The 23,999-nt window shown below is 39.3% G+C and overlaps 1 protein-coding gene across 5 annotated transcripts; it reads right to left on the bottom strand.

The window, feature by feature from the left end:
• Positions 1–22,574, bottom strand: per3 (period circadian clock 3). 5 transcript variants are annotated; one of them, XM_079597768.1, is made up of 23 exons: positions 22,487–22,574; positions 18,609–19,079; positions 17,425–17,490; positions 16,490–16,647; positions 14,849–14,967; positions 13,748–13,949; positions 12,162–12,213; positions 11,525–11,664; positions 11,315–11,393; positions 10,482–10,588; positions 9,187–9,343; positions 8,987–9,095; positions 7,834–7,962; positions 7,646–7,754; positions 7,272–7,410; positions 6,518–6,654; positions 6,259–6,444; positions 5,329–5,589; positions 4,230–4,939; positions 3,415–3,604; positions 2,860–3,040; positions 2,266–2,416; positions 1–1,595 (listed from the first exon to the last, which is right to left on the bottom strand). In XM_079597768.1, the coding sequence occupies exons 2-23, from the start codon at positions 18,899–18,901 to the stop codon at positions 1,458–1,460; spliced, it is 3,813 nt and encodes a 1,270-aa protein (XP_079453894.1). In that variant the 5' UTR covers positions 18,902–19,079; positions 22,487–22,574; the 3' UTR covers positions 1–1,457. The 5 variants fall into 5 exon arrangements, with proteins under 5 accessions (XP_079453894.1, XP_079453896.1, XP_079453897.1 ...); XM_079597770.1 differs by having other exon boundaries at positions 12,162–12,210; XM_079597771.1 differs by having other exon boundaries at positions 12,162–12,210; positions 22,341–22,534.
• Positions 22,575–23,999: the final 1,425 nt, after the last annotated feature.

The raw sequence follows: 23,999 nt of genomic DNA, 5'->3' as shown, positions 1-23,999 counted from the left end.
ATATTTACATTTGTTTTCTTTCAAAACTGTACAAAATTTATCTTTGATCACAAAACTGTACAAATCAGAAGTTTCCTATTGGGTCCGGAGTGACGGGTCAATAATCTCTGTTACTGCAACAACCTACAAACCATAAAGAAACTACGCCTGTGACATTAGAAACAGCACAGAAACACTCACAGCGACACACTTCAGCTCTGACACTGACACAACAGAGCAATAAATAAAAACAGACAAGATGACAAGAATGAGGTTTGGTGAACACCATACGGTACGCTGCAATGAGTTGCTCTTTCTGGATGCTTTATGATGGATTTGATAAGTTTTATATGTACCGGTGAACCTCATGAAACATATTCAGGTCACAATTCACCAGAAATCTACATTATGACAAATAATTAAGACCATTTTTAGAACCATTAAGATTGCATTGCTATTTTTGCATTACAACCAGTAAGCATTTTTTAATAAATGTCACTATGCCAATAATCATAATGGTCCTAAAATTGTCATAATAAAAGAAAAAAAAGAAGATATACATATATATTTGTATTTTTTTTGGGAGAAATGTGACCCAGTGTGTTTTTGATGCACCGATATATGTATTCAACCATCAACAGATTACATTCATTACACTATAACTTAAGAGTTTTATACCATAATAAGAGAAATTGCTTGACATCTTTCAAACACCTGTATGGTGGAAAAACATTATTTAAAATTGAGAACAGAGACAATGAATTAACACACTGTGTTGTAACAACACTGACAGAAAAACTCATTTAAGGCCTCATTCAAATCATCCGTTTGGATTGGATGAACTCAATCGGGACAGAGTATCATCCCACTCATTACTGGTGTGCTTAATTGTGGCGATTCAGCTCGACGTGGACCAACTAAACAGAAGACTAGTTTGAGATGAAGCGGTCAAAATAAGCAGCAGTAAAGTAAAGCTTTGGACGGTAAAACCAGGTCCGAATATCATTCATTGCCATTCATAGACGCTTTTATATTTTTTGGCGGTTCTTTAGCAACCGAAAAGGATGCTGGACTTTCTGGGACATTTATATCTGCGCAAGTGGTTAGAAACTCATCATAAACCCTCCTCAGCCTGCAAAATTCAGTAGAGGACACATTAACAAAAACATTTCGAAAAACGTATTCGGGCAACAGCCTAAAAAAAAAAAAAAAAAAAAAACGGTGATTGTGACATCGCTACCAAATTATAGTCTGATATCCACAGTTGTTTAGGTCCATGGACTGTCTGTAGGAGAACAGCAGAGAGAAATCTGTCCATCTCCAGCGAGTGTGCACACTCAGAGACATCGCCTCGCGCCGTGTCTTCAGGCGGGATTATGAGAGGCTGGCACACGGACGGCTCTTCCTTCCTAAGATTCCCAGCTGACAGCAGAGGAGTCGTGGAGTCCCAGCAGGGATCGTCTGTGCAGCGGAGAGCTTCAGGTGTCTGTGGCGGGTCTGGTGTCTGTGGCGGGTCTGGTGTCCTGTGGCGGACAGGAGCTGTCAGGAGGGTTTGGGGAGTCAGTCTGAAGATTCAGTTTCTCACCCGATTCCATGGTGTTGCAACTCACACAGCCCTGAAAAAAGATTTTAAAATAAATCTATGAGATCATGATGATGCAAAAAAAAAAATACATGCATCAGTGCTGGATAAATAACATGAGTCAGGCTGATGGTTGATATAATATTGATATGTATATAAGATGCATCAAATTGAGAAATAACAACGGGTCGCACGGGTATATTTTTGGCAATAGCCAACAATAAATTGTACGGGTCAAAATTAAAGATTTTTCTTTTATGCAAAATAAATGCACAACTTTAAAGGAGATTTTCTCAATGTTGCGATTTTGTTGCGAATGTCCAGATTTTCAATAGTTGTATCTCTGCCAAATATTTTCCTATCCTAACAAACCATACATCAATGGAAAGCTTATTTAATCAGCTTTCAGATTATGTAAAAATATCTTAAAATATTGACCCTTGTGACTAGTTTTGTGGTCCAGGGTCACATTAATGATTTCTGAAGGATCATGTGACACTGAAGACTGGAATAATGATGCTTTGCATCACAGAAATAAACTACATTTTAAAATAGATTCAGATAGAAAACAGTTATTTTAAATTGTTTACATTTTTTATATAACAGGAAAAGAGAAACGCCCTCTTCGGTCATCTCAAATGAATGAATATGGCCAATATATAGATCTAGAATGGTACATATGTTCGAAATGAGAAGTTCTCGACCTGTGTGTTGATCTCCTGTGGGACGGTGTGCTGACGGATCCAGGGATGAACCTCGGCGAGCTCCTTCTTCTGGTCCGGGGTGAACCAGGGCTGCATGGGCTGCATCAGAAGCAGCTTCTCTCGGTCTTCTTGCAGAACCTGGTCCTGATCCCTGCATGGACATCCACACACACAAAACCAAACTCACTCAGGCTGCCTCAGCACGTTGCTAGATGACACTCAACCGCACACCGCTTTGATTTCAACATCTAAACACTGCTAAAACATCGTTTTCTGGCGTATTCGCCCTCTCCTCCTTCCATTATCAGGAGCTTTTTAAAAGGATCCACTTCATCCAGCTGCTAAACACGGGTCTCATTGTGTACCGTCACCAGGAGTCACCTACCTCAGGGCTGACGGCGCAATGAGACATTTAGCTTGATCAGAACTACCTCAGCGAGAGAGCCTGGCAGCGCTATCTCTTTCCCCTGTGGAAAGAGATGCTGAGAATGACACGTTTCCCACAGGTTTCTCAGAGGAATGAGCGGGAACCCGGGATTGAGAGGAAGAGGGAGAGAAGGACAGGGGGAGAAGACGTTCCTCAGGGTCTGTTACCTGGGGTTGATCTGATAGGTCATCATGACGGGCTCTGGTGTCTGCTTGATCGTGCTCCACAGAGGGTTGTCCACGTGCTTCTTGAGGGTCGTACGCTCCTGTTCCTGGGCCTTCGCTTGGGACTTGTGCGCCTTTCGGGACGTGTCCGACGAATCGTTGCTTGCGAAGTACTTGCTGCTGCCTGTAAACGGGAAACGTCAGGGCTCAGTTTAATGACATTTAGCCTTTTACATAGTCATACAAACTTAAAAAGTGATTTTTCAAACAAAGACTATTTTAGTTTATCTACTTCAAAATGTCATGTTTCATTCAACTGGTTACATGCCATTGTTTGTGAAATTTACACTATTACGACACTATTTTTGTTTTTAGTGCATGTCTGGAACAAAATGAGGGCAGGTAAATTATACATTTTTGCCATTTCCATTTAAATAATCTTCTGGGAGACTTATCCAAAGTCTCTTAACACCATCTACAGAAATAAACTATTTTGAGGTGAAATAGTTTTTGAACACATAACATTAAGTGTCATGGACATATGATTTTGAACAGCACCGGTATGGCTGGTTGACGTTCCGTAAGATCCCAGTCCGGATCCGGAGCCCAGTGAGCCTGACTCTCCGGAGCCACTGCCCGACGCGTTGGAGCCGGTTCCCGAGCGGGCGTCCTCCTGTAGCAATTGGTCAAGCATTTCGCTGGAGGAAGAATGGGCGTCCTGGTTCCCCGACTCACTGAGAGCTTCTTCCTGTGAGCAGATTAACAGACAGCTGGAGTCAGTCGATTAAACTTCATTCCCACCTCAGCTTCTGAAGTAAAACTTCTAAACAAAGATATGCAATAATCGTGGATAACTGGTCTAAAACCCTTTTACAAGCATTTCAATATTAGATAAATATATATAAAATATAGATTTTAAATATATTTTACTTAAATACATCATGCATTTAATTAATATATATATATATAATTTTTTTTTATAAAAAAAATCGGCCTCTTAGGGACATTTCATGAATGAAATTATGAATTTTTGCAAGCATTTAAATATGTTTTTAATTACTTTATTTTAATAACAATTACTAAAAATAACAATTTGTTATGTCTCTTAATGGCACTTTCACGTTAATTTTTACAGGTATATTAATATTTAAAATGCATATTGTTTTTTAAAAATATTTTAATATTTAAATACTTTAATAACAATAATATAATAACATAACATGAGGTCATAAGAACTACATGCATAACAATTAGAAAAGTTTTCGCAAAATACTTTATAAAATAGTTTTAGATGGAGTAAATCATGTCACTACACAGGGTATTTCAGCTTCCAAAAAGTATCCACGCCATCCCAGATCTCATTAGGGTCTCACCGGTTTGGCGTGGTGCTGGTGCAGACTCTCAGGGCCGGTGCCGTTCAGGGCTTCGGTGGGTTTGGTCAGCTCCTCCTGGAGTAAGTTCAGCTGGATGGGTGAGCTGGAGCGCGAGCTGGAGAAGAGCGCTGTGGGCTGTGCTGCATCAAGGTCTTCCCCAAACCAAGGGGTGGGAACCGTGTCGACCTCTGCGGAGGCACCGGCCGGCATCCCAACACCTGTGACGGTGGACCCTGGAACATGTCCCTGCAATGGAGACCCATGAGCCATGTGGGCACCAGGTGGGACAAACCCACCCATATTAAAGGGAGTCTGGGGAACAACTCCAGGCGCAGCAACTGGCATCCCCTGGAGGAACATGCCATTGGTGCCGGGGTACATGGGGTAGCTAGGAAGTAGGACAACCATCATGGGAGTCATGGGCTGCATGGGCTGGAGGTTCTGGAGACCTTGGTCAGGCTGGACCACCATGGGCTGCTGATCCGCACCGACGGTGAAGTAAGGGGCGGTTTGCATGGGCACTGCCATGGGCGGCACAAAGCCGATGTTGGATGGCGGGAGCTGAGATGACTCTGAGGAAGGCCAGGAGGAATGGGGCGCTCCTGTGGGTCCGGGAAGCGACCAGTAGTTGCCCGGCTGGGAGCCGTAGCTGTCGGACGAGTCCTCTGGTTTCGGACGCTTGTGTTTGTTCGGAGGTCGCACGACATCACCTGAGAGCAGATGGGAAAGTTATGTTTCGTTTGATAGTGACTGTTTGGATCTCAACACAATATTATACTACTTTATAAAACGGTTAGTTCCAGTCCTTGATTCTGATTAATTTCCAATATTGTGCAGAATAGCTTATTTAAAAACTGGACAGATAACTTGAAAGTGACCAACTGACTAAGCTTTTACAATTGTAGATGCTAAAGCCAATCTAATACAAATAAATAAATAAATAAAAACAGACATTGCCTCCATTAAATGTTATACATGGATCAGGGTCTGTATTGCTTTAGCATCCGTCATACCCACAAAACTTTATGGATTTTTCCTTAAACATACAGATAAATAATAACTAAATTTGATAGTTATTTTAAAGCGTCTCCACACACACCTCTGTGATGAGAATGGGCCATGCTGCTGTTGTCCTGTTGGAGGTAGGAGCTGTAGGGACTCTGTAGGATACGATGTTGGAAACGGTCGACGAATTGCTGCTCCTCATTCTGTGTGTGAGCTGACAGCACCTCTTTGGTGAGACCCACCAGGAGTAACTCCTCCTGAGCTGCTGAGGAGGTGCTGGGGGCGGGGCATGCAGGGGTGGGGGCGGAGTCTGTGGGCTCGCTACCCATTGGAGCATCTTCTAAGGCTGTGACTTCTGGAGGAAGAGAAGGAAAGGACATTTCCAGAGTTCAATGGTGCTGCTAAAGTACGAGATCGCACCCTATACCCTTAAATAGGGCACTAATTAAGGGGACAGCCATTTGTAGTGGTGTCCGAAACCATAGTGGACGTTACTGAGTGCACTCATTCAATCCCACAATACACGGCAATAACGAGTGTACAACTGATGTATGCTCAACGGCTAGAGAATACCCATAATGCACTGTGAGAGTCGTGCGTCTAATGAATTCCCGCGTCTGACCAGAAGATGGCGCCCGGAGCCGAATCATCCATCCATTTTCAAATCGCTGGTCCAGCGCCATTATACAGGTATAAATTCCTTTTTAATTGATTATTAGTTTATTTGATTATGATTTATGTATGCTAGTTTCCATGACAGAGTTCAAGATACATATTTTAATTACTACTGGAGCTGCCAGTTTGCTACGTTTTAAATGATTATGAAGCAGCACAAACCATCCAAAATCTGCAGTGCACTCAGTGTCCGAATTCACTCACTTGTTTTCATACACTCCTTAACCGGACTAAATGAATAGTGAATGAGGGTATAGGGGGCGATTTCGAACACAGCACTGGACTATGTCATGTGTCTAAAAATGTAACAGTTTTTGTGTGATTGCATGTGGTGCCAGCGTTAACTCACCCGACTCGGGCTGCGGCACATGCACTATGGTGCTGCTGTAGCTGCACTGACTCGTGACCGACACAACGCTCATGGCTTCTGTGGAGATCGTGAGGTCAGTGAGCGGTGCTCCCACTACAGCTGCTGTCGTGACTGATCCCGCAGACACCTGACTGTCCAGAACACCAGCGCCCTCGAGAGCCGCTTCTGCAGGACAAACACTGTGAGAAACTGTGCAGGGCTTTAGGAGAACACAGAAAGTGTTGTAATGGACTCGTACCATCTGTGTTCATATTGTCTTTATGTGCGGCCGCTTCAGGTTTATCTTCCTCAGACATAGAAGAAGAGGAAGAAGTAAATATGGACAACGACTCGCTCTTTCGTTTCAGAGCTGATGTTGCACAGCTCTCTAGATATCTAGAAAAGGAAAAACACAAACCAACATTAATGGGTCATTAATTGACTACATCAAAATTAAATTAAATATTTTTTTTTCGTTGTTTCTAACTGTTTAGGGTGTATATTAAAAAATATATATTTAATTTAACCAATAATAGACACTACACTGATCTAAAATGTAACTTCTTTCTTTAAATTGGGAGTTTTTTAAATAAAATTTTTCATTTTGAAAGACTACAAAATTATATATATATATATATATATATATATATATATATATATATATATAAACCGTATGGATTGCATATTTAAATGAATTATTATAGAAACATTTAATTGTTTGGATTATCCAATAATAGATATTACCACATTTTATTTAAAATGAATTTTTTACACAATTAAAATAAAATAATAGCTATTTTTATAATCTATTCAATTTTAATAAATAAATCTAATCTAATATGCAACATTATGGATTGCATATTTAAATTAAATTAACAATTTAGAAAAACAACAAATTAGAAACTAATATTTTGCTGTGCTTTACATTTTCAGAAAATAAATAAATAAAAGAGTTATTTTATGATATTATCTGATATGATAGAAGCGTTGGTCATAGCGCCCGTATGCCTCACCTGATGATGCTGTCCACACAGTTGATCTGCTGATATGATGGGATGTGTGGATGTTTCCGGGCTTCTTGTAGAGACTGCTTCAGATGATTTCTAATTCCCAAACCCTGACTGGAGTTAGGATGAAAGCCTGCGCCTGCCACTGATGGGAACAAATCAAACAATTCAAATACCACTACGTGTGGGTTTTGGGTTTATATCTTGTGCTTTTAAATCAGACTTAAAATGAAATTACATTTATTAATTCACCATATGCTTTCTGATCAAGTGGCTGCATGTGGTATATTTTGGTTTTCATCCATAAAGTGCTTCTACTTATGCTCAAACAAACAGAGGAGATTGAGGACCGATGTAGAAAAGAAAGATAGGGTCCAGACCTGCAGTCGTTGGTCCTAAAGGTGTGAGCTTCCTGCGGGAGTCGCGGTACGCCTGCTGGCCCCAGTTTTTCACTTGATTGACATCCGTACAAAACTGCTGCAATGTCATCTACAAGACAAAAGATCCGTCGTAAAGTCCTGCCAAACCAACGCTGATGTGTCAATATTTCATGCGCTTTCAGACGTACTGGCTCTCTGTGCGAGTCCTCCCAGAGGTTCCCGTTACTGTCGCTGGACGACGCCACACTGATGTAGTGCTCGTGAGAGCCGTTACTACCCAGACTGCCATAGCCACTCGATCCATTATTATGAACAGGCTGAGAGAAAGACAGATGTGATTCAAACAAACCAGCAGCTTATGTGCTTTACAACTGTAGGCATGCCACATATGAAGCAGAATCGATTTATTTATTCACTTTTATTTTATTTCAGTTTTCATTTTAATTTGAAGTCATTTTTTATTTGTGCATTTGACATTTTATTAGCTTTTGATCTTTTTAAACAAACTAAAGCTGATCTTTTTCTTTTTTTTAACCTAAATAGTATTAAGTTAATTTTTTTACTTATTTAATTGCCAAGGCAACATTTCGGTTTAGTTTGTTTTTTATATTTTATTTCAGCTTTATTTCAATTAACAAAAATGTTTTTAATAGATTTAGTAAACAATAATAACCCTGATATGAAGGCAAGTAGGCATGCACAGATATTAGCTGATCAAGACCTTATTGTGGGCAATTTCTTATGACTATTATTATAGTTTAGATCGCGTTTGCAGTCATTTTTGTCTAATGAAAGAGCATTATTTTTTCAAGAATGCTTTCCTATAACTGATTTGACAGTAACAGACTACCGATATTAGGCTTTAGTTAGATTATTTGAACAGTTTTCATGTCCTTTGTGTCTGTTCCTCATACAAAGTGACACATGCAAAGTTTGGGGCCAGTGAGATTTTCTTTAGAAAAAACAAAACAAAAAACGTATTTAGTAGATGCAATAAATTGATCAAAAGTGACAGTAAAGACATTTATATTATTAGAAAAGATTTCTGTTTCAAATAAATGCTGTTCTCTTGAACTTTCTATTTATCAAAGATTCCTACATTTTTTTTATCATGGTTTCCACAAAAATATGAAACCGTTTTCAACATTGATAATAATCAGAAACGTGCAATGTGTAATTTATTCCTGTGATGCAATCAGCTTTACATCACAGTAATAAATGACATTTTATAATATATTAAAATAGAAAACACAGTATATTAATATTTCTGATCAAATAAATGGAGCATTTTGGGCTGTAAAAAGGTAGTCTGTGTCTCTTGTGGATTTAGTGATCTCTCACCTGCTGGAAGAGCTTGTGGATCATGGCTTGCAGCTCTTTCACGTCCTCACACATGATTGGCTGCTCGACGTTACTCCGTGCGGCAAAAACATCTTCATTCAGAGGTCCACTACAGAGAAGACGCACGTAAGCAAGTGATGGAGTATGTGCGAATGGTGAGAATACAGAAACAACTGACACGTTCATGAGCCGGCGCTTACGTGCGAACTTTGTGTCTGCCGATGATGAAGGCCACCTTGCGGCTCCAGGGGTTGATGAAGCTGGACCAGCTGGAGTCCAGGGTCACGTAGTCACCGCTCTGACACCGGAACCGGATGGGCGAGTGTTCAAACGGAGGCTGGCCTGCGTACTTCAGAACTGTGGGGATCATGACAATTTTTTATTAAGATCATATACAAGATTCAAATCTTGCTATAAGCACTAAATGGTTCATCTCCTCAGTACTTGAGCGAGCTCTTAACGCACTATAGTCCTTTACGTCTATTGCGATCTCAAAATTCTGGCCAGTTGATAAACCTAGAATATCAAAATCAACTTTTCCCTTTTCCTATTTAGCACCTAAACTCTGGAAAAGTCTTCCCAGCCTCGTTCGGGAAGCAGACACACACTGTCAGTTTAGATCTAGATTAAAATCACTTCTCTTTAACCTAGCATACACATTAACAATTTTTATTAATCAAATCCGTTAAATGATTGTTAGGCGGCATAAACCAGGAGCACTTCCTATAAGAAGCATGGCATCTACACTAATATTAGTCTGTCGGTCTCATCCTCATCCCGAGGTTACCGTAGTCAGCCGGATCCGGTCCATATCCAGATCAGATGCTGGACCTGCACCTAGTCCTAGACACGACCAAAACGCAGCCCTGAAAGTCAGCAGAGACCGTGTCTACTAGACAATCCCCTGTGAAGGCCTCATCGATACGATCCTCAGCAGAGACCACAAGAACCAGACCGGTCCTCCACACAGACCCTATGACCAGCCTCGGCTCCGTACCGGCGTGATGAATCGATCTTCAAGCAAAAGGAACTGGATGAATATTTGAATGCTACGGATTCTGATCTGAATTCTGACTTGTGATGCAGCCTGAGTCATAATGACACCGTGTTCGTTCGCCTGCTTTCTCCCAAGGTTTTATTTCTCCATTCTGTCACCTGACGGAGTTTGGGTTCCTTGCCACTGTCGCCTCTGGCTTGCTTAGTTGAGGACACTTAATATTCAACATCTGACTGTACTGACGCTGTTGTATAAGAACTGAACGATGACATCATTTCTTGCAGATCTGCTTTATAGATGAACTGAACTAATTCAATAATTGATGATCATAACAACGGAACTGAATCAACACTGAACTGACTTCAGCGCAATAACAGCCGAAATGCATCCTTTTCCTGCTTTGAAATGATCTGTATTGTATAAGGCGCAATATAAATAAAGGTGACTTGACCAGACTAATAAAGCCTTTAAAATGTAAAAAAGTCATAATGGACGTACTTTTGCGATGCATGGCCAGCATGAGCTGCCGATCGTCTGGATGTAGGACGGTCAGTACAGAGGAACCGATCAGGTCCTGAGGGAGGTAACCGAGCAAAGGCACCGCACTGCGCACACACACACACACACACATACACACACAACTAATGAACAAGGATTCATTTCACAGGAACACATTTACAACAAGAAATTGCATTATTTCAAGCCTCATGTTGAAAACAGTCCAAGCCTTCATTATTTGTACAAAAAATACTTTTGATTCCAGCACAGAGTAACAAGATATTGAACTAATGTGGTCAACAAAGCTGGAGCTGCTTCACAGTCATGCTGTTATATAAGAGCTAACACACCACCTGATCATCGCTGCAAAACATCCTTAATGAGAAGCTGCTGACTCTGCATTATTTGTTTATTTGGTAAACAGCCATATAAGAAGATGGAAAATTTACCACTACATACCAAATAAACAAATACATGAATAGAAATATTGATTAGAGCCTAAATTATTATTGTTAAATGATTAACTTAAAGCATCTGCCAAGAAAAAGTTACAACAAAGAAAATGATACATTACTACTACTAATAAGTTGCCCAGCTTTACTTCACACAGCATATTTTTTCAATTAATAATAATAATAACCTGCTCAGCTTTACTCTATGCAACATATTTAAAATAATATTACACAGCATATTATATTATATATAATTATAATTATTATAATAAAATAATATGTTTGCACAGATTATTATTATTAATATAATTATTATTTGAACACATAACCATTCACCAAAGCTGCTATGGTATTTTGATTAAAGGTACAATTTAATCTCACCGGTCATCCACTTCTAAAAAGACACAGCCTGGAGAATGAGTTGTGCTGAATATGCGCTTGTCCATGGGGATGCGAGGGGCTGAAGACAAACAAGCAAACAAACCCACATAATGATTATTAGATCACAACTAAACTGGCAACATATTGAGGTCATGTCACAACCAACAACGGTTTGAGAATGTGCTGAGGTGAAAGGTCAAAGGCTCGTACCCTCATATCCTGAGATGATGCGTTCAGCGAGGGACAGACAGCACGGCTCTTCTTCTCCACTCAATCCCTGAACCTTCAGCAGGTACGGAGTGATCCGGAAAGGACAATAACGCATTTCTCCATCTCGGTCTTTCCCTCCTCTGATGGCACACACACACACACACACACACGTATTTAAAGACACTTACTATTCAGTAATATTACCAATTTCACTGCACTGACAATACTGGATCAGAACTATTGTCTTCTGTAGAGCGACTTTATAGCTGAATTGAATTAATTTCATAATTAATAATCTCTGCAACGTTGAGTTTATGTTATTGAACTGAACTGAATCAACACTGAACTAAATTGAGCTGAATAATGACACTATTGTCTTTATAAGAGCTGCTTTACAACTGAAACTGTATTCGTTCCATAATTGAAGAACTATGCAACATTAATACTGTAATTTTCTTGTTTATTACAATGAAGCTGCTTTGAAACAATCCGTATCGTATAACTAAACAAGACTTGACATAATCAGACATATCAGATGAGAATGAGTAATAATGTTGCATAAGGCGCAATTAAAAAGTCATCAGGAAGCAGGAATAAAGTCATAAATAACTTTCGTCTGATAAGGTGGAAGACTGACCTGAATCGACAGAAGAAGGGCTTGACCTGGGCACATTCAAACAGAACCGCTGCTATGGAGAGCATCAAAACAATCATATTATTATGAGCTGAATTCATCAAAGCTGTTTGTATGATTAAAACAACCAGCTTTAAAGGGATAGTTTACCCAAAAATGACAATACTGTCAGTAATTACTCTCCCTCGAGTTGCTTCAACCCCGTAAGACTTTCATTCATTTTCAGAACACAAATTAAGATATTTTTGATTAAATCTGAGAGCTGTCTCACTCCTTCATAGGCTTCTATTGTAATTGAAACTTTGCGGCCCAGAAAGTTAGTAAGACAATGTTTAAAATAGTCCAAGTGACTACAGTGGCTCAACCTTAAGTTTATAAGTTGTGGGCGTCTGAGTGAGTTCACGTAGTGTAACAGCGCAGCGCTTCTGGGTTGTACATCAGCCCAGCATCTCACGCAACACACACATGACCAGCGTCGGCCAATAGTGAGCCTCCGTTCTGACGTACAACCCAGAAGCGCTGCGCTGTTACACGACGTGAACTCACTCAGAGGCCCACACAGATTCAGATTATTTTATTTAATGCCATGTCAGCATTCAAAGCTATTTTCATGGCAAAAATTCAATTACAAAAATACAAATATCATATAAATACAATAAAAACAAAACAAACAAAAACAGCATGTCATTATACAAGATTTTAAATGAACATATTATAAAAAAATCCAAAACCTATGAGCATAATCTCATTAAATATGTCCTTAAATGTCTGGCTTTCCTGTAGTTCAAACAGTAGAGCGTTGGCGCTAGCAACACCAAGGTCATGGGTTCGATTCCCAGGGAAAGCAAGAACTGATAAGAATGTAAATGTGTATCTTGAATGCAATGCAAGTCGCTTTGGATAAAAGCGTCTGCCAAATGCATAAATGTAAATGTAAGTAACTTCATAAAAGAGCCTTCTGCTTGAATTAAGTCCAGGCCCACACAGAAGAAAATGAAGAGTTGAATAAAGTCGTTATGTCGTCTTGTTTGTTTTTTTGCACACAAAAAGTATTCTCGTCGCTTTATAAACTTACGGTTGAGCCACTGTAGTCACTTGGACTATTTTAAACATCGTCTTTACTAACTTTCTGCCGGCAAGTTTCAATTACACTAGAAGCCTATGGAGGAGTGAGACAACTCTCAGATTTAATCAACAATATCTTCATTAGTGTCCCGAACTAGAGGGTGAGTAATTACTGACATAATTTACATTCTTGGGTGAACTAACCCTTTAAAGGGATAGTTGACCCAAACATTTTAATTCGGTCATCCTTTAATCACCCTCTAGTCGTTCCAAACCTGTATGAGTTTCTTTCTTCAGTTGAACACAAAATAATTTATTTTAAAGAACAGATGATGAGTCCTATACAATGGAAGTCAATTGGACTCATCATCTGTTCTTTAAAATATCTTCTTTTGTGTTCAACTGAAGAAAGAAACTCATACAGGTTTGGAACGACTAAAGGCGAGTAAATAATGACAGAATGTTCATTTTTGAGCAAACTATCCCTTTAAACTGGAAGTGTGCCATCATGATGAGCGACTCACCGTTGTCCGTTCCCACATTCCAGTGCGGCAGTCGCGGCTGCGCCGTGTGCGAATAAAACACATTGACGTCCTGATGGTACAGTAGGTCCACGAACTTGGCAGATTCCAGAAACTTCCTCTTGCAGTGAAGCACGCTGGAGGCCTGTTCAGACGCGTAAACCACCTTCCCCGAGGCCAGAGAGAAGACCACCACAAACATGTCCTGAGAACACCAGAGAACTGCTCGTGAACTCAGTGAACACACATTTAAATATGTAAATGAGGCATTATCTAATCAAATATGCACTCGTTTGCATACATTTTCAGAACTGAAATCTGAACATTGGATGAAACCAGGTTCAAAAATCTTTTCATTTTGTATACAGAAATATTAGTCAAAGTTGTCACACAGAGATTATAAACATGCCAAAAATCTGAAAAAAAGTAATAAATGGTTTAAAATCAGGCAAACGATAAATGAACAAACCCTTTGTAAATTCTTTCAGAATATAGATAAGAATAAAACTGTCAAATCTGGTGTATGTAAAGCTGCGGAAGTGGAGATTTATGACTTATGACAAAATTATTTTGAGAAAACGGCCTTTCCCTATATGTACTGTAAATTAAATATACAGATGCAAATAGATAAAGTGCATTTAGGATGTTTTCTCTCCACTAATCTGAAACTACATGTTATGAACAGCCAAATAGTGGAAAATCTTAAAATTGAGCTGTGCATTGAAAAATTATGTTTTTGCCTGTAGCCTTAAAGTCACCATGAAATCATGATAGTCAATTCTTGTTTTTTTTGTAGAATATTGCGGTATGATTTTAAATTATTTATCCGTGCATTTTTTAAATTCATGTGTCCTTGTAATCTTGAATCAAAATAACTTCCCATCTCTTCTCTGATGATGAGGGCAGGGCAACCTGTCACTCACATCAGATCCACCAATAGCAAACCACAACCATCCAATGAACTAAATCAAGCTCCACCCTACATTATTCCTTGTTCAAGAAGCCGTTTCACTCGGATATATGTAACAATAGGGAAGAAACCATTATCGCAACTTCTGTTTCAGTGTGACTGAGTGTGTCAGAGGAAGCGCAGCAGGGACGTACCGTGTTTTTCAGTGTGTGTTCTGACGTGATTCCCTCCAGCTCCTCCAGAGTGCACACGGTAGCGTCCCGTCTCTCCTCCAGACCCCTGCTCATCAGTAAGTTGTAGTACTCGCTGTTTGCTGCAGGGGGCGGCAGAGGGAATGTCAAATGAGCGGCGCATGAGAGTCGCAGTAAAGTTAATCAGTGTTTGGCTGAAACAACGGAGCAGATGGCCACGAGAGAGATTACAACACCACAGACGTACAACTGGGAAAGTTCACATAGCATTACATCATAGACTGATTACAGACATTTAATTCTGCGATAAGTGAAAGCAAACAGAAATGAGCAGAAATCTATACATGCACTGAAGAAAGCTTTAATTAATAAAATAAAATAAACAAAATGCATGATGATTTAATCCCTTAAATTATTACTTATAACTATCGTTGTTTCCACCAAAATATACTATGTTATTGTTACTTAATAAACTCTATATTACCCTTGCAAACCTATGTCTTTACTGCAAACTTGCCAAAACACTTTGGTAAATGAGAATATGATCTTGCTGCAAATTTATGGAAACATTTTCAAGTGTAGTGTATTTTTTGTACAGGTAACCATGGATGTTGAGTTTTAATGAGATATATTGCGTTTTTGTTTTTACAGTAGTAGAAATCTGTCACTTTTTACTCGTATACATGTTTGTTTTTATTCATGCCTGTATTTAAAGTGTTGTGTTTTGCAGTCAGTGTGTTCATTGGTTCTGTGATCCTCAGTTTCAGTTCAGGTGCGTCTAATTCATTAGTCTCGTCAGTTCCTCTTGTTTGCTGTGTTTTTAAGCTCTCAGTGTCAGTCTGCTCCTTGTCTTGCATTATTCCAGTTCTCTGTGATATGTGATTGTATGTTTTCTTGTTTTTAAGTATTGGATTAAAGTCTCCTATAGTCTCTCCTTTGTTGTGCGCTTGCTTGCAGCCACCTAATCCGTGACACAATCACTTAGTGGTGATGTGGCAGAAAGATTTCCTTGCACAAGTAACATTAAAGAGTGGCATTTTTCCAAGCGATAACAGGATAAAGACTTCCCTCATGCATATCAGAAAACCAGGTGTTTGCACCACCACACATGACATTAGGAAGCTACTGACAACAAATGAGAGCTCTTAAAATTCAAGACATGAATGAATCAGTTGAAAGTGTGTTTTGGTGACTGGATATCCAGCGACAGTGTCATCAGATCATCTGCTGCGCTTCAATGTAAGCTACATTATTAACTAAATGAAATCATAATGTTTGCCCTCACCGAACCACAGCGTCTGTTTTGATTCGGTTGCTACTATGAGGATCTATTCCTCAAAGGAGAGGAAATACATGGCAGCTGCATTCTAGCGTGTTGAGTTTCAAGCATTACTTAACCACATGACGCACACGATGAGCTCACGCAGAAACCATCCACATCATCTCAACACCGCCGTTATACTGTAACACACATTAAATAAACCCAGCACAGGGGAAAGTGCTGAAGAACGTGGACAGATTTAGCAGCGTTACATAATCACAGACGCGGAGCTGAATGTGTGTTATACAGTAACAGCAGTTGCTTAGTGGCTTTATGCTTGGAGTCACTCATCAAAACAAAGGTGTGTGTGTGTGTGTGTTTACCTTGCACTTGTTTGACACAGTTCAGCGCGTAGTTCAGTGCCTCCACAGTGCTGGCTTTACTGCGCATCCTCTTCTCAGACGGCAGACGCTTCTTCATCTCCTGCACCGTCTGCATCATCTCTCTGTGTGTCTGCCCTCGCCCGTGCTCCGTCTGCTCACTGCACACACACTTCATTACATCAGCGGCTTTTTGGACAAATGCAAATTATCACATATTCCATTTCCACCACATAAGAAAAAAATAAAAATAAATATAAATTCTGACTTACCAAGTTATAATTTTGAGATAAAATGTTGAACTTTTCATAGATTGTAATTATGAGATAAAAAGTGATAATCATAGCAAAAAGTTGAAATTGTTATGATATAAACTGTAATATAATATAAAGTGTATTTTGGTCATGAAGTTAATTTTGTGTCACAATTATGACTTTTAAAAATGTAAATGATAACGAAGACATAATTATCATAAATTGACAGAAAGTTTAAATTATTATTTTTATCTCGTAATTAACAAAGCATGATTTGGTTTTCTTATGTGGCAGGAATCGACTTCCATAATTATAATAACTATATGGGTATAGAAATTATCTGAAAGCTGGAGGGAATTTTAAAGACAAAATTTTGTAACATTAAAATTTGATGTCAACACTAGCTTTTTTCATTCTTTTAAACCAAACAAGCTTCTTTTTGTCTGATGTATTGCAGTGAGAAAATGCGTTCTTGTGCATCTTTCTTTACAATAAATAACAAGAGCACTTTATCTTTATCTATTGCATGCAGACATTTTTAAGTGTGACCAAGTCCACTGTATGATCCTTGATATTAATGCATATCTGCAAATACAAATACCATTGAAGTTTGCTATTGAAGCATAAGCCGAGTTGTGTTACTGTACAGTAAATGAGTGTAAACCTGTGGTTGTGGTCATTTACCTGCTGGACTCTGTGTGACGAGAGCTGTGGAAGCTGGAGGATGAGGACACAGCGGCAGACTTTGAGCTGAAGACACAAAGAGAAAGAGAAAAACAGTAATGTTGGGACATGATAGGACAGGACTTAACCTATACATGTTATACCTCCTCAAATGGACTTGAACAGTTTAATACTCATGGTTAGGTGTTGTTCTAGTCACTAAAGGCGGGCATACACTGTGCGATTTTGAGCCGAATTCTCACTTGTACGATTCTTTTTCGGGTCGGGGCGATTTTCAGCTTTGTCGTGCGTCGTTTGTCGTGCAGTGTACAGGGAGAAACGAGAGGCGACTAACCTCTTCCGACCGGCAATCGGATGAATTTCTGGCATGTTAGAAATTTAGGTCGCTCCTCGTGACTATATCGCACAGTTGAAGCAGAGATAGGAACCGATTGCCCTAAACTCAGTGTTTTTTCTCTCACTGCGCCTGCGCAAAAACAAAAGTTTAACCATTTCATCTGCAGCAAAAAAAAAAGAGGGAGATCTTTAAGTTCTGTAGCTCAAACTATCTACAAATTACTGTTGCTTACCTCTAGTTCGTGTTGCAAAAATAATGGATTAACCATTACCATCGTCTTAAGCCATCTGTGATCTACACCGTGCCTCTTTTATTAAATTGTTAAACAATGCATTTGAAATAAATGTTTTTAATTTTCATTGATGACTAATTATTGCAGTGATCGGACATATTATAGACTGTTAATAATTAATTATATGCCTATAATTCATTGTAAGTGAGGAGTAAGCTTCTATGTAATATTTTATTATCCTCACAGCACGTTGGTTATGCGGTGATGCGCTATGAAATTATTGTGTGGCAAATTAATTATAATAGTCTATCAATTTAATAATAAAAGTAGCCTAGGCCTTCCCTAATAATACAATAATACTAACAATAATTTAATACATACATTGGAAATGCTAAATCATCTTGATATTGATAGCTGATGCTTGTTTTGACAATATCTCACTCTGGATACATGATATCGTCGATATCGCACTGATTCACACATATAGTGAGCACATAAATCCTGAGCTTTGGCATTACATCGCATGCAATCTACCCGTTTCAGTGCGAGTATGTACCTTGCTGAAATCACACAGTGTATGTCCGCCTTAACCCTCTGTATAAGTGATTGTTGTACCTCTTAGTGCTTCCTGACCCCGTGGTGCTTCCAGGGCTGCAATTGGCCGAGGAACGATGATGCCGTGATCCAGCGAGGCTGTCGTTCCCGCTGCTGGACTCATGACCACTGTTCATGTCCACATCCTCGTGTGTGTGCTCTCCTCCGCTCTCCTCACACCCCGGAGAGCTCTCCCCTCCGCTGGCCCCAGGGTCCTGCCCGCTGCCGGCTCGGTCCGCCGGCCCCGTACGCACGCAGGAGCCTGGAGAATGGCTCTCCTCTTCTCCATCGGGAAAGCCGCCTCCTCCCGGCATCCCCGGCTGTAAGTTCTCCTCCGACCGCTGCACACCTCTACTGAAGCTCGGATCCAGAGTCGAGATGCTCCGCTGCTTTTGTCCACATCAACAATGACGGTCTATAGAGAAATCCATGACGATGATGACAACGTTTCACTCGGATAATTGGTGGTTATGTAGTCTTCCATTGAATGAACTGCAAGAGAAACACAGATAAATATCAAACCCATGAAAAAGTACTTTGGTAATAACCTGGTACAATTATATAAAGAATAAAAAAATATAAGTGTGTGTGTATACATGCATTTACATAAATATATTTCCTATATTGAAAAAAAATATTTACATTGTCCAAAATATGTACAAAAAAATACACTTTAGATATACCCAAAACGCATTATAAGATTGGAAATTTTGTAATTTAGATTTTGTAATATATTTTAAGCTCTTTTTTTTGATCCGTGCGGTTTACAACATATATTTAGGATATAATTTGGCCATGGCACGTCAACATGACACGTGCTTTTCAGAGCTCTGCATGTATAACGCGGGAGGTTCATTCTGTCTCTGCCTACACAGTCTAGGACAAAATAAGCAAGAAAATAACTTGATTTCACCACATTACGTCTCATAAACTGATAAACTTGGCGCTTTCGTGTTATGAAAACGAAATGTTGTTTTTGCACATGCAGCACAAGATGGCCGGGTGTCATATCAGCTTTCACAACAGCCGGCCGGTGTCATCCACAGACTGGACCATTCAGAACGCATATTACACAACTGTCTGACTATATGCAGGACTGTTATGTGTGCGTACTGTATCGCTTACACACTCGGTCCTAGCAGTTAGGGTTAGTCCGACAATAAACACGTTATACTTCAATTGGAAGGTGCCTCACAGAAATCTTTACATTTTTATATTTCATACATAAATGTGAGTGGTGTCAGCTCATGCAAAACACCTCAGCTTGATGCGGTTACCATATAGGTGGTTGCCAGAGTGTTGCTATATCTGTATTAAGTCTTTAAGTCTGATTACTTATAAGTATGCACCAGCCTTTAATACTTGGGTTTAGTAGCTTGCTCTTAGTTCTGATTTAGCGAACAACAGTAAATGCCAGGCCAGAACATTTACAGCAAATTTAGTTGCCGGCATATTTGTAACTCTGGTCTGCTTGTCAATGAAACGAAGATTATTGATGAAGGCATCACTCGCCGCTTCTTCATAATTGGATTTATCTCGGAGTTAAAATAGTTTCAAACTCATTTCTACACCGGTTTATTTTAGTGACGGCACACGGTTCTGACGTCTCTTTCTGTGTTGTAAAGTCACGACCTGTCTGCGTAATGACTCCTGCTGTTTAGTGACTCTGACGCAGTCATGCTCAGAATAGGCTGTGTCAGAGTACAACTAGGTCAGGGTTTAAAAAATACATTAAAAAAATAAAACAAGTGGAGATCAGTCTGACCCATGTTTTTTTTTTTTTTTAAAGGCCAAGTAAAAAAGGCCCTCAATGACAGTGAATTGCTGAAATGTGTCTATGATAAACTGTTTAAAATATGCTATTTGGGAGATTTAGAACAAGGTAAAAACATGACACTGGGCAGCAGTCGGTGCTTTTAGTAAATATGCACATGATCACATATGATTATGTAATACTGGACACGTATACAAACACGTTTCTTTGTCGTTTACATTTACGCACAGTGCTTTCTTATATCTCATGTCTTTACGGTAAAGAAGTGGTAATGGATCTTTTGCAACAGGTGACCATCTTTATGGATAGTGTCAGTCAACCATAAAGCGCTTATGAGTTATTGACTTTACTACTTTTTCACACAATAACCGATAAGTGTCCTCGTAGAGTCCTGGTGAATCAACTGTATGGCAAATAACACTGGAAAATTGATTCGTTGATTTTTTCCCCCCACGTTTCTGTGCGTGTCTAATCATTTGTCACATGATTTTGAGTGTGTTTCTAATTATTGTGTTATATCACCTGTGCTTATAAAGAGTTGCATCTAACTCCATAAAGGGTGTTGTGTCTGATGAAGACCTGACGGTCGAAACGTTGCACTGTTTAATAAATGTTTTTGGAGCTGTAAAACTCATTACTCTCTTTACCTCAAAAAGGAGTAGACAGACACATAGACAGATTAGTAGATTTAAAGCTGAAGTGTGTCATTTCTGCAACACTTGAAAAAACAGAGACATGTTTTTGAACAGGTTACCCAGATCTGTCAGTGTTGTATATATTGGGCTGTTTGAGATGCTAAAACTACTTACAGAGGAGGGTTTTTTTCCAAGTGAAATCAACCTACGAACAGCTTATATATTTCTAAGATTGGACACTACTTTTACTAGTATTTTACCATAAAAAAATAACTAAACACACCTTTAAAAGATTATAACTAGTGTACAGATGTCTCAGACCCTCAACGGACAACTGAGGATGTAAGACTTGTTTAAGGTACAGCTTTTCTCTACACAAGCGTGTATAAACAAACATCTAGCTGATGAAATATTTCAGAACAGAGTAAAACTACATTGAGGAGTTTTTATGACTTTCACAGACTCTACATTTCAAAACTGATATTTCCAGCAGGAACGGATTTGTGTCTGCTAAAATGATCAGCATTGGCCAATAATCACTTTTTTTTAATACTAAATATGAAATTTCTGTAAATATTCCACAATATTTGTTGCATTAGCCTATATCTGCACCACTGCTTTCTAATTATAGACATCCATAATCCATAACAGTTGATTGCACATTTCCATGACTGTAAAACCCTGATTGATTCAATCTTATCATAAATCTTATTGCACCTCAGGCTGATATAGTATATTCACAATAAACATCAAATGTTCACTGATGAACAACAATACTTTGTTGGCTGATTCATAAAACTGTTAAGTTACTCTTAAATAAAACGCTCATGCAGATGATGTACATTATCATTTAACGTTACGATATAAAGCAACTACAGACCCCTGATGTCCTCCTCACCATCACTCTTGGGCGATCCAAACATCCTCTGAGATGCACCAGAAGAACAATAATCTTCTAAAGTCCCCACATTCATAACTCAAGTAACGAAAGCAATATACTAAATGTCACTTTGTGAGTCTGATGATGCGCGCCTCCGCCATGCACATGCACGGCCACGAGTTTGCAGAGAGAAAGATATTCCGCTAAAACCCTCTACCTGAGCCGTACATCTCGCACATACCCAGCAGCATCACAAAAACATAAGCTTTTAAATGAGACAGAAGTAATACAATTTAGTATTTAACTCGGATGAGCAGTGCGCATGCGCACGGATACATGCATAAGCCAACGTGATGTTTCACGAAATAACACAAGCAGGAGAATACATATTTAATGTATCAGAAGTGAGTGCTCATGGCTGTATGATATAGTTCATTAATAATGTAATTATAATTGTGATATACCTGAAACCGTTGAAGATTATAGTGGAAGACTTGAACGCTGCGTTTCTTGTCTTATTAAACTCTCTTGAACACCACAGGAGTATTATATCTATACATCTCTTTCGTGCGCTTGAGAGCAGTAAAAAAACCGAACACTTAGCACTTACTTGATGTTTATTTCTCACTTGCTCCAGTTTCTCGTGTGTCCCTCAATTACTCCTCCGGAATGCAACACTTCACCCACGTGAGTTTGGCCGCCCGGAGCCACGCCTACTCGACTCCCATTGGGTGGGAGCATTTCCCTACGACAGTCTGATTGGTCGAGGGGCGTGTACAAAATAGCCTAGCCGATGATGCGGCTGGATTCACGTGTATCACCATGTTATACAACGTTTTTTTTTTTTTTTTTTAAACAAATGAATCAAATCACTGATTTCAGCATACAACAATAATGCTTCACAGGACAGATATCACATATCCTCAAACAAATTAACAAGTAGAAAAAAGAGAAAGAAACAACAACAAGAGAGAAAAAAAAATCTGGAATGGTAACGTTAAAGGGAAAAAAAGATGAAAACAATGACGTAGCGGTGGAGATCTGGCGTGGTTAAAGGGGGGGTACAATGGTGTTTCATGTATTCAGAGTTGTTTACAGTGTTAAAGAGATGGATTCTCATGCTAATAATGGCCAAAGTTTGAAAAGTTATTTTGAACGAATAACAGAGAATTTCTGTGCTGAAAATCATACTTCCGGTTGCAAGATGTTTCGGCTGGTTTTTTTCTATCGTAGATCTAATGACGTAGACCAGAGTGGAACTCCTTATATGAGCATTGCTCTCGGAAAAGCGCGTTCACGCACACGTCGACCAGAGGAGAGAAAGACCGCGCTCATCGACGCATAGACATCATATATCTCTATATAATATCTATGCATCGACAATCATCATCAGCAGCGCTAAATAGGAATGGTTGATGTCAAGAATGTCTCCAAAAAAGTGTGTTTTGGGATGTGAGGGAAAGTTTACCTTGTTCAGCTTCCCAAAGAACCCAGTGTTACTGGAACAGTGGATGCAGTTTGTATTTCCGGGACAGCAAAGGAGTGTGGCAAGTGCGGTTTTGTGTTCTGGTCATTTCAGTGACGAATGTTTTATTAACAAGGCCGTCGCTGGATTTGAAAACCGGTTGCAATTAAAACCTGGCGCGGTCCCAGTGATAAAACACCCCATTCATGTAAGTACAACGGTATCACGCGCTCCCGCTTGACTCTTTAGCTCCGCCCACGCCCAGAATCAAGGACCTCGGCTTTTTCCGGATAGAATCGGAAAGCTGTATTTTTATTTTATAAATATGATGAAACTAAAGACTTTTTGGAGATATGAAGGACGCACTATTACTCTATAGGTACTCAAGATTAACATGAGATTGACTGAAACTAAGTATTTTACCCCCCCTTTAACTTATAATAACGAACTGTTATTATGGGGTTAAATGTTGTATTTTGTCGTACAGGCGCGATTATGATTTTTGGGCCTCATAATTTTATTTAAAAAAATTTAATGATCGTAAACTGCCGACACTGCATCGGGGTGTGAGGCCATTCGTTAACTTACAGCATAGTGCCTAATCTACTTTTCTTATACGTTTATACGCGTTATATTAATAATAAAAATGTATCAATAT

Source organism: Phoxinus phoxinus (assembly GCF_949152265.1).
Source record: "Phoxinus phoxinus genome assembly, chromosome: 22".
NCBI lineage: Eukaryota > Metazoa > Chordata > Actinopteri > Cypriniformes > Leuciscidae > Phoxinus > Phoxinus phoxinus.
This window is presented reverse-complemented; position numbering and strand designations above follow the sequence as displayed.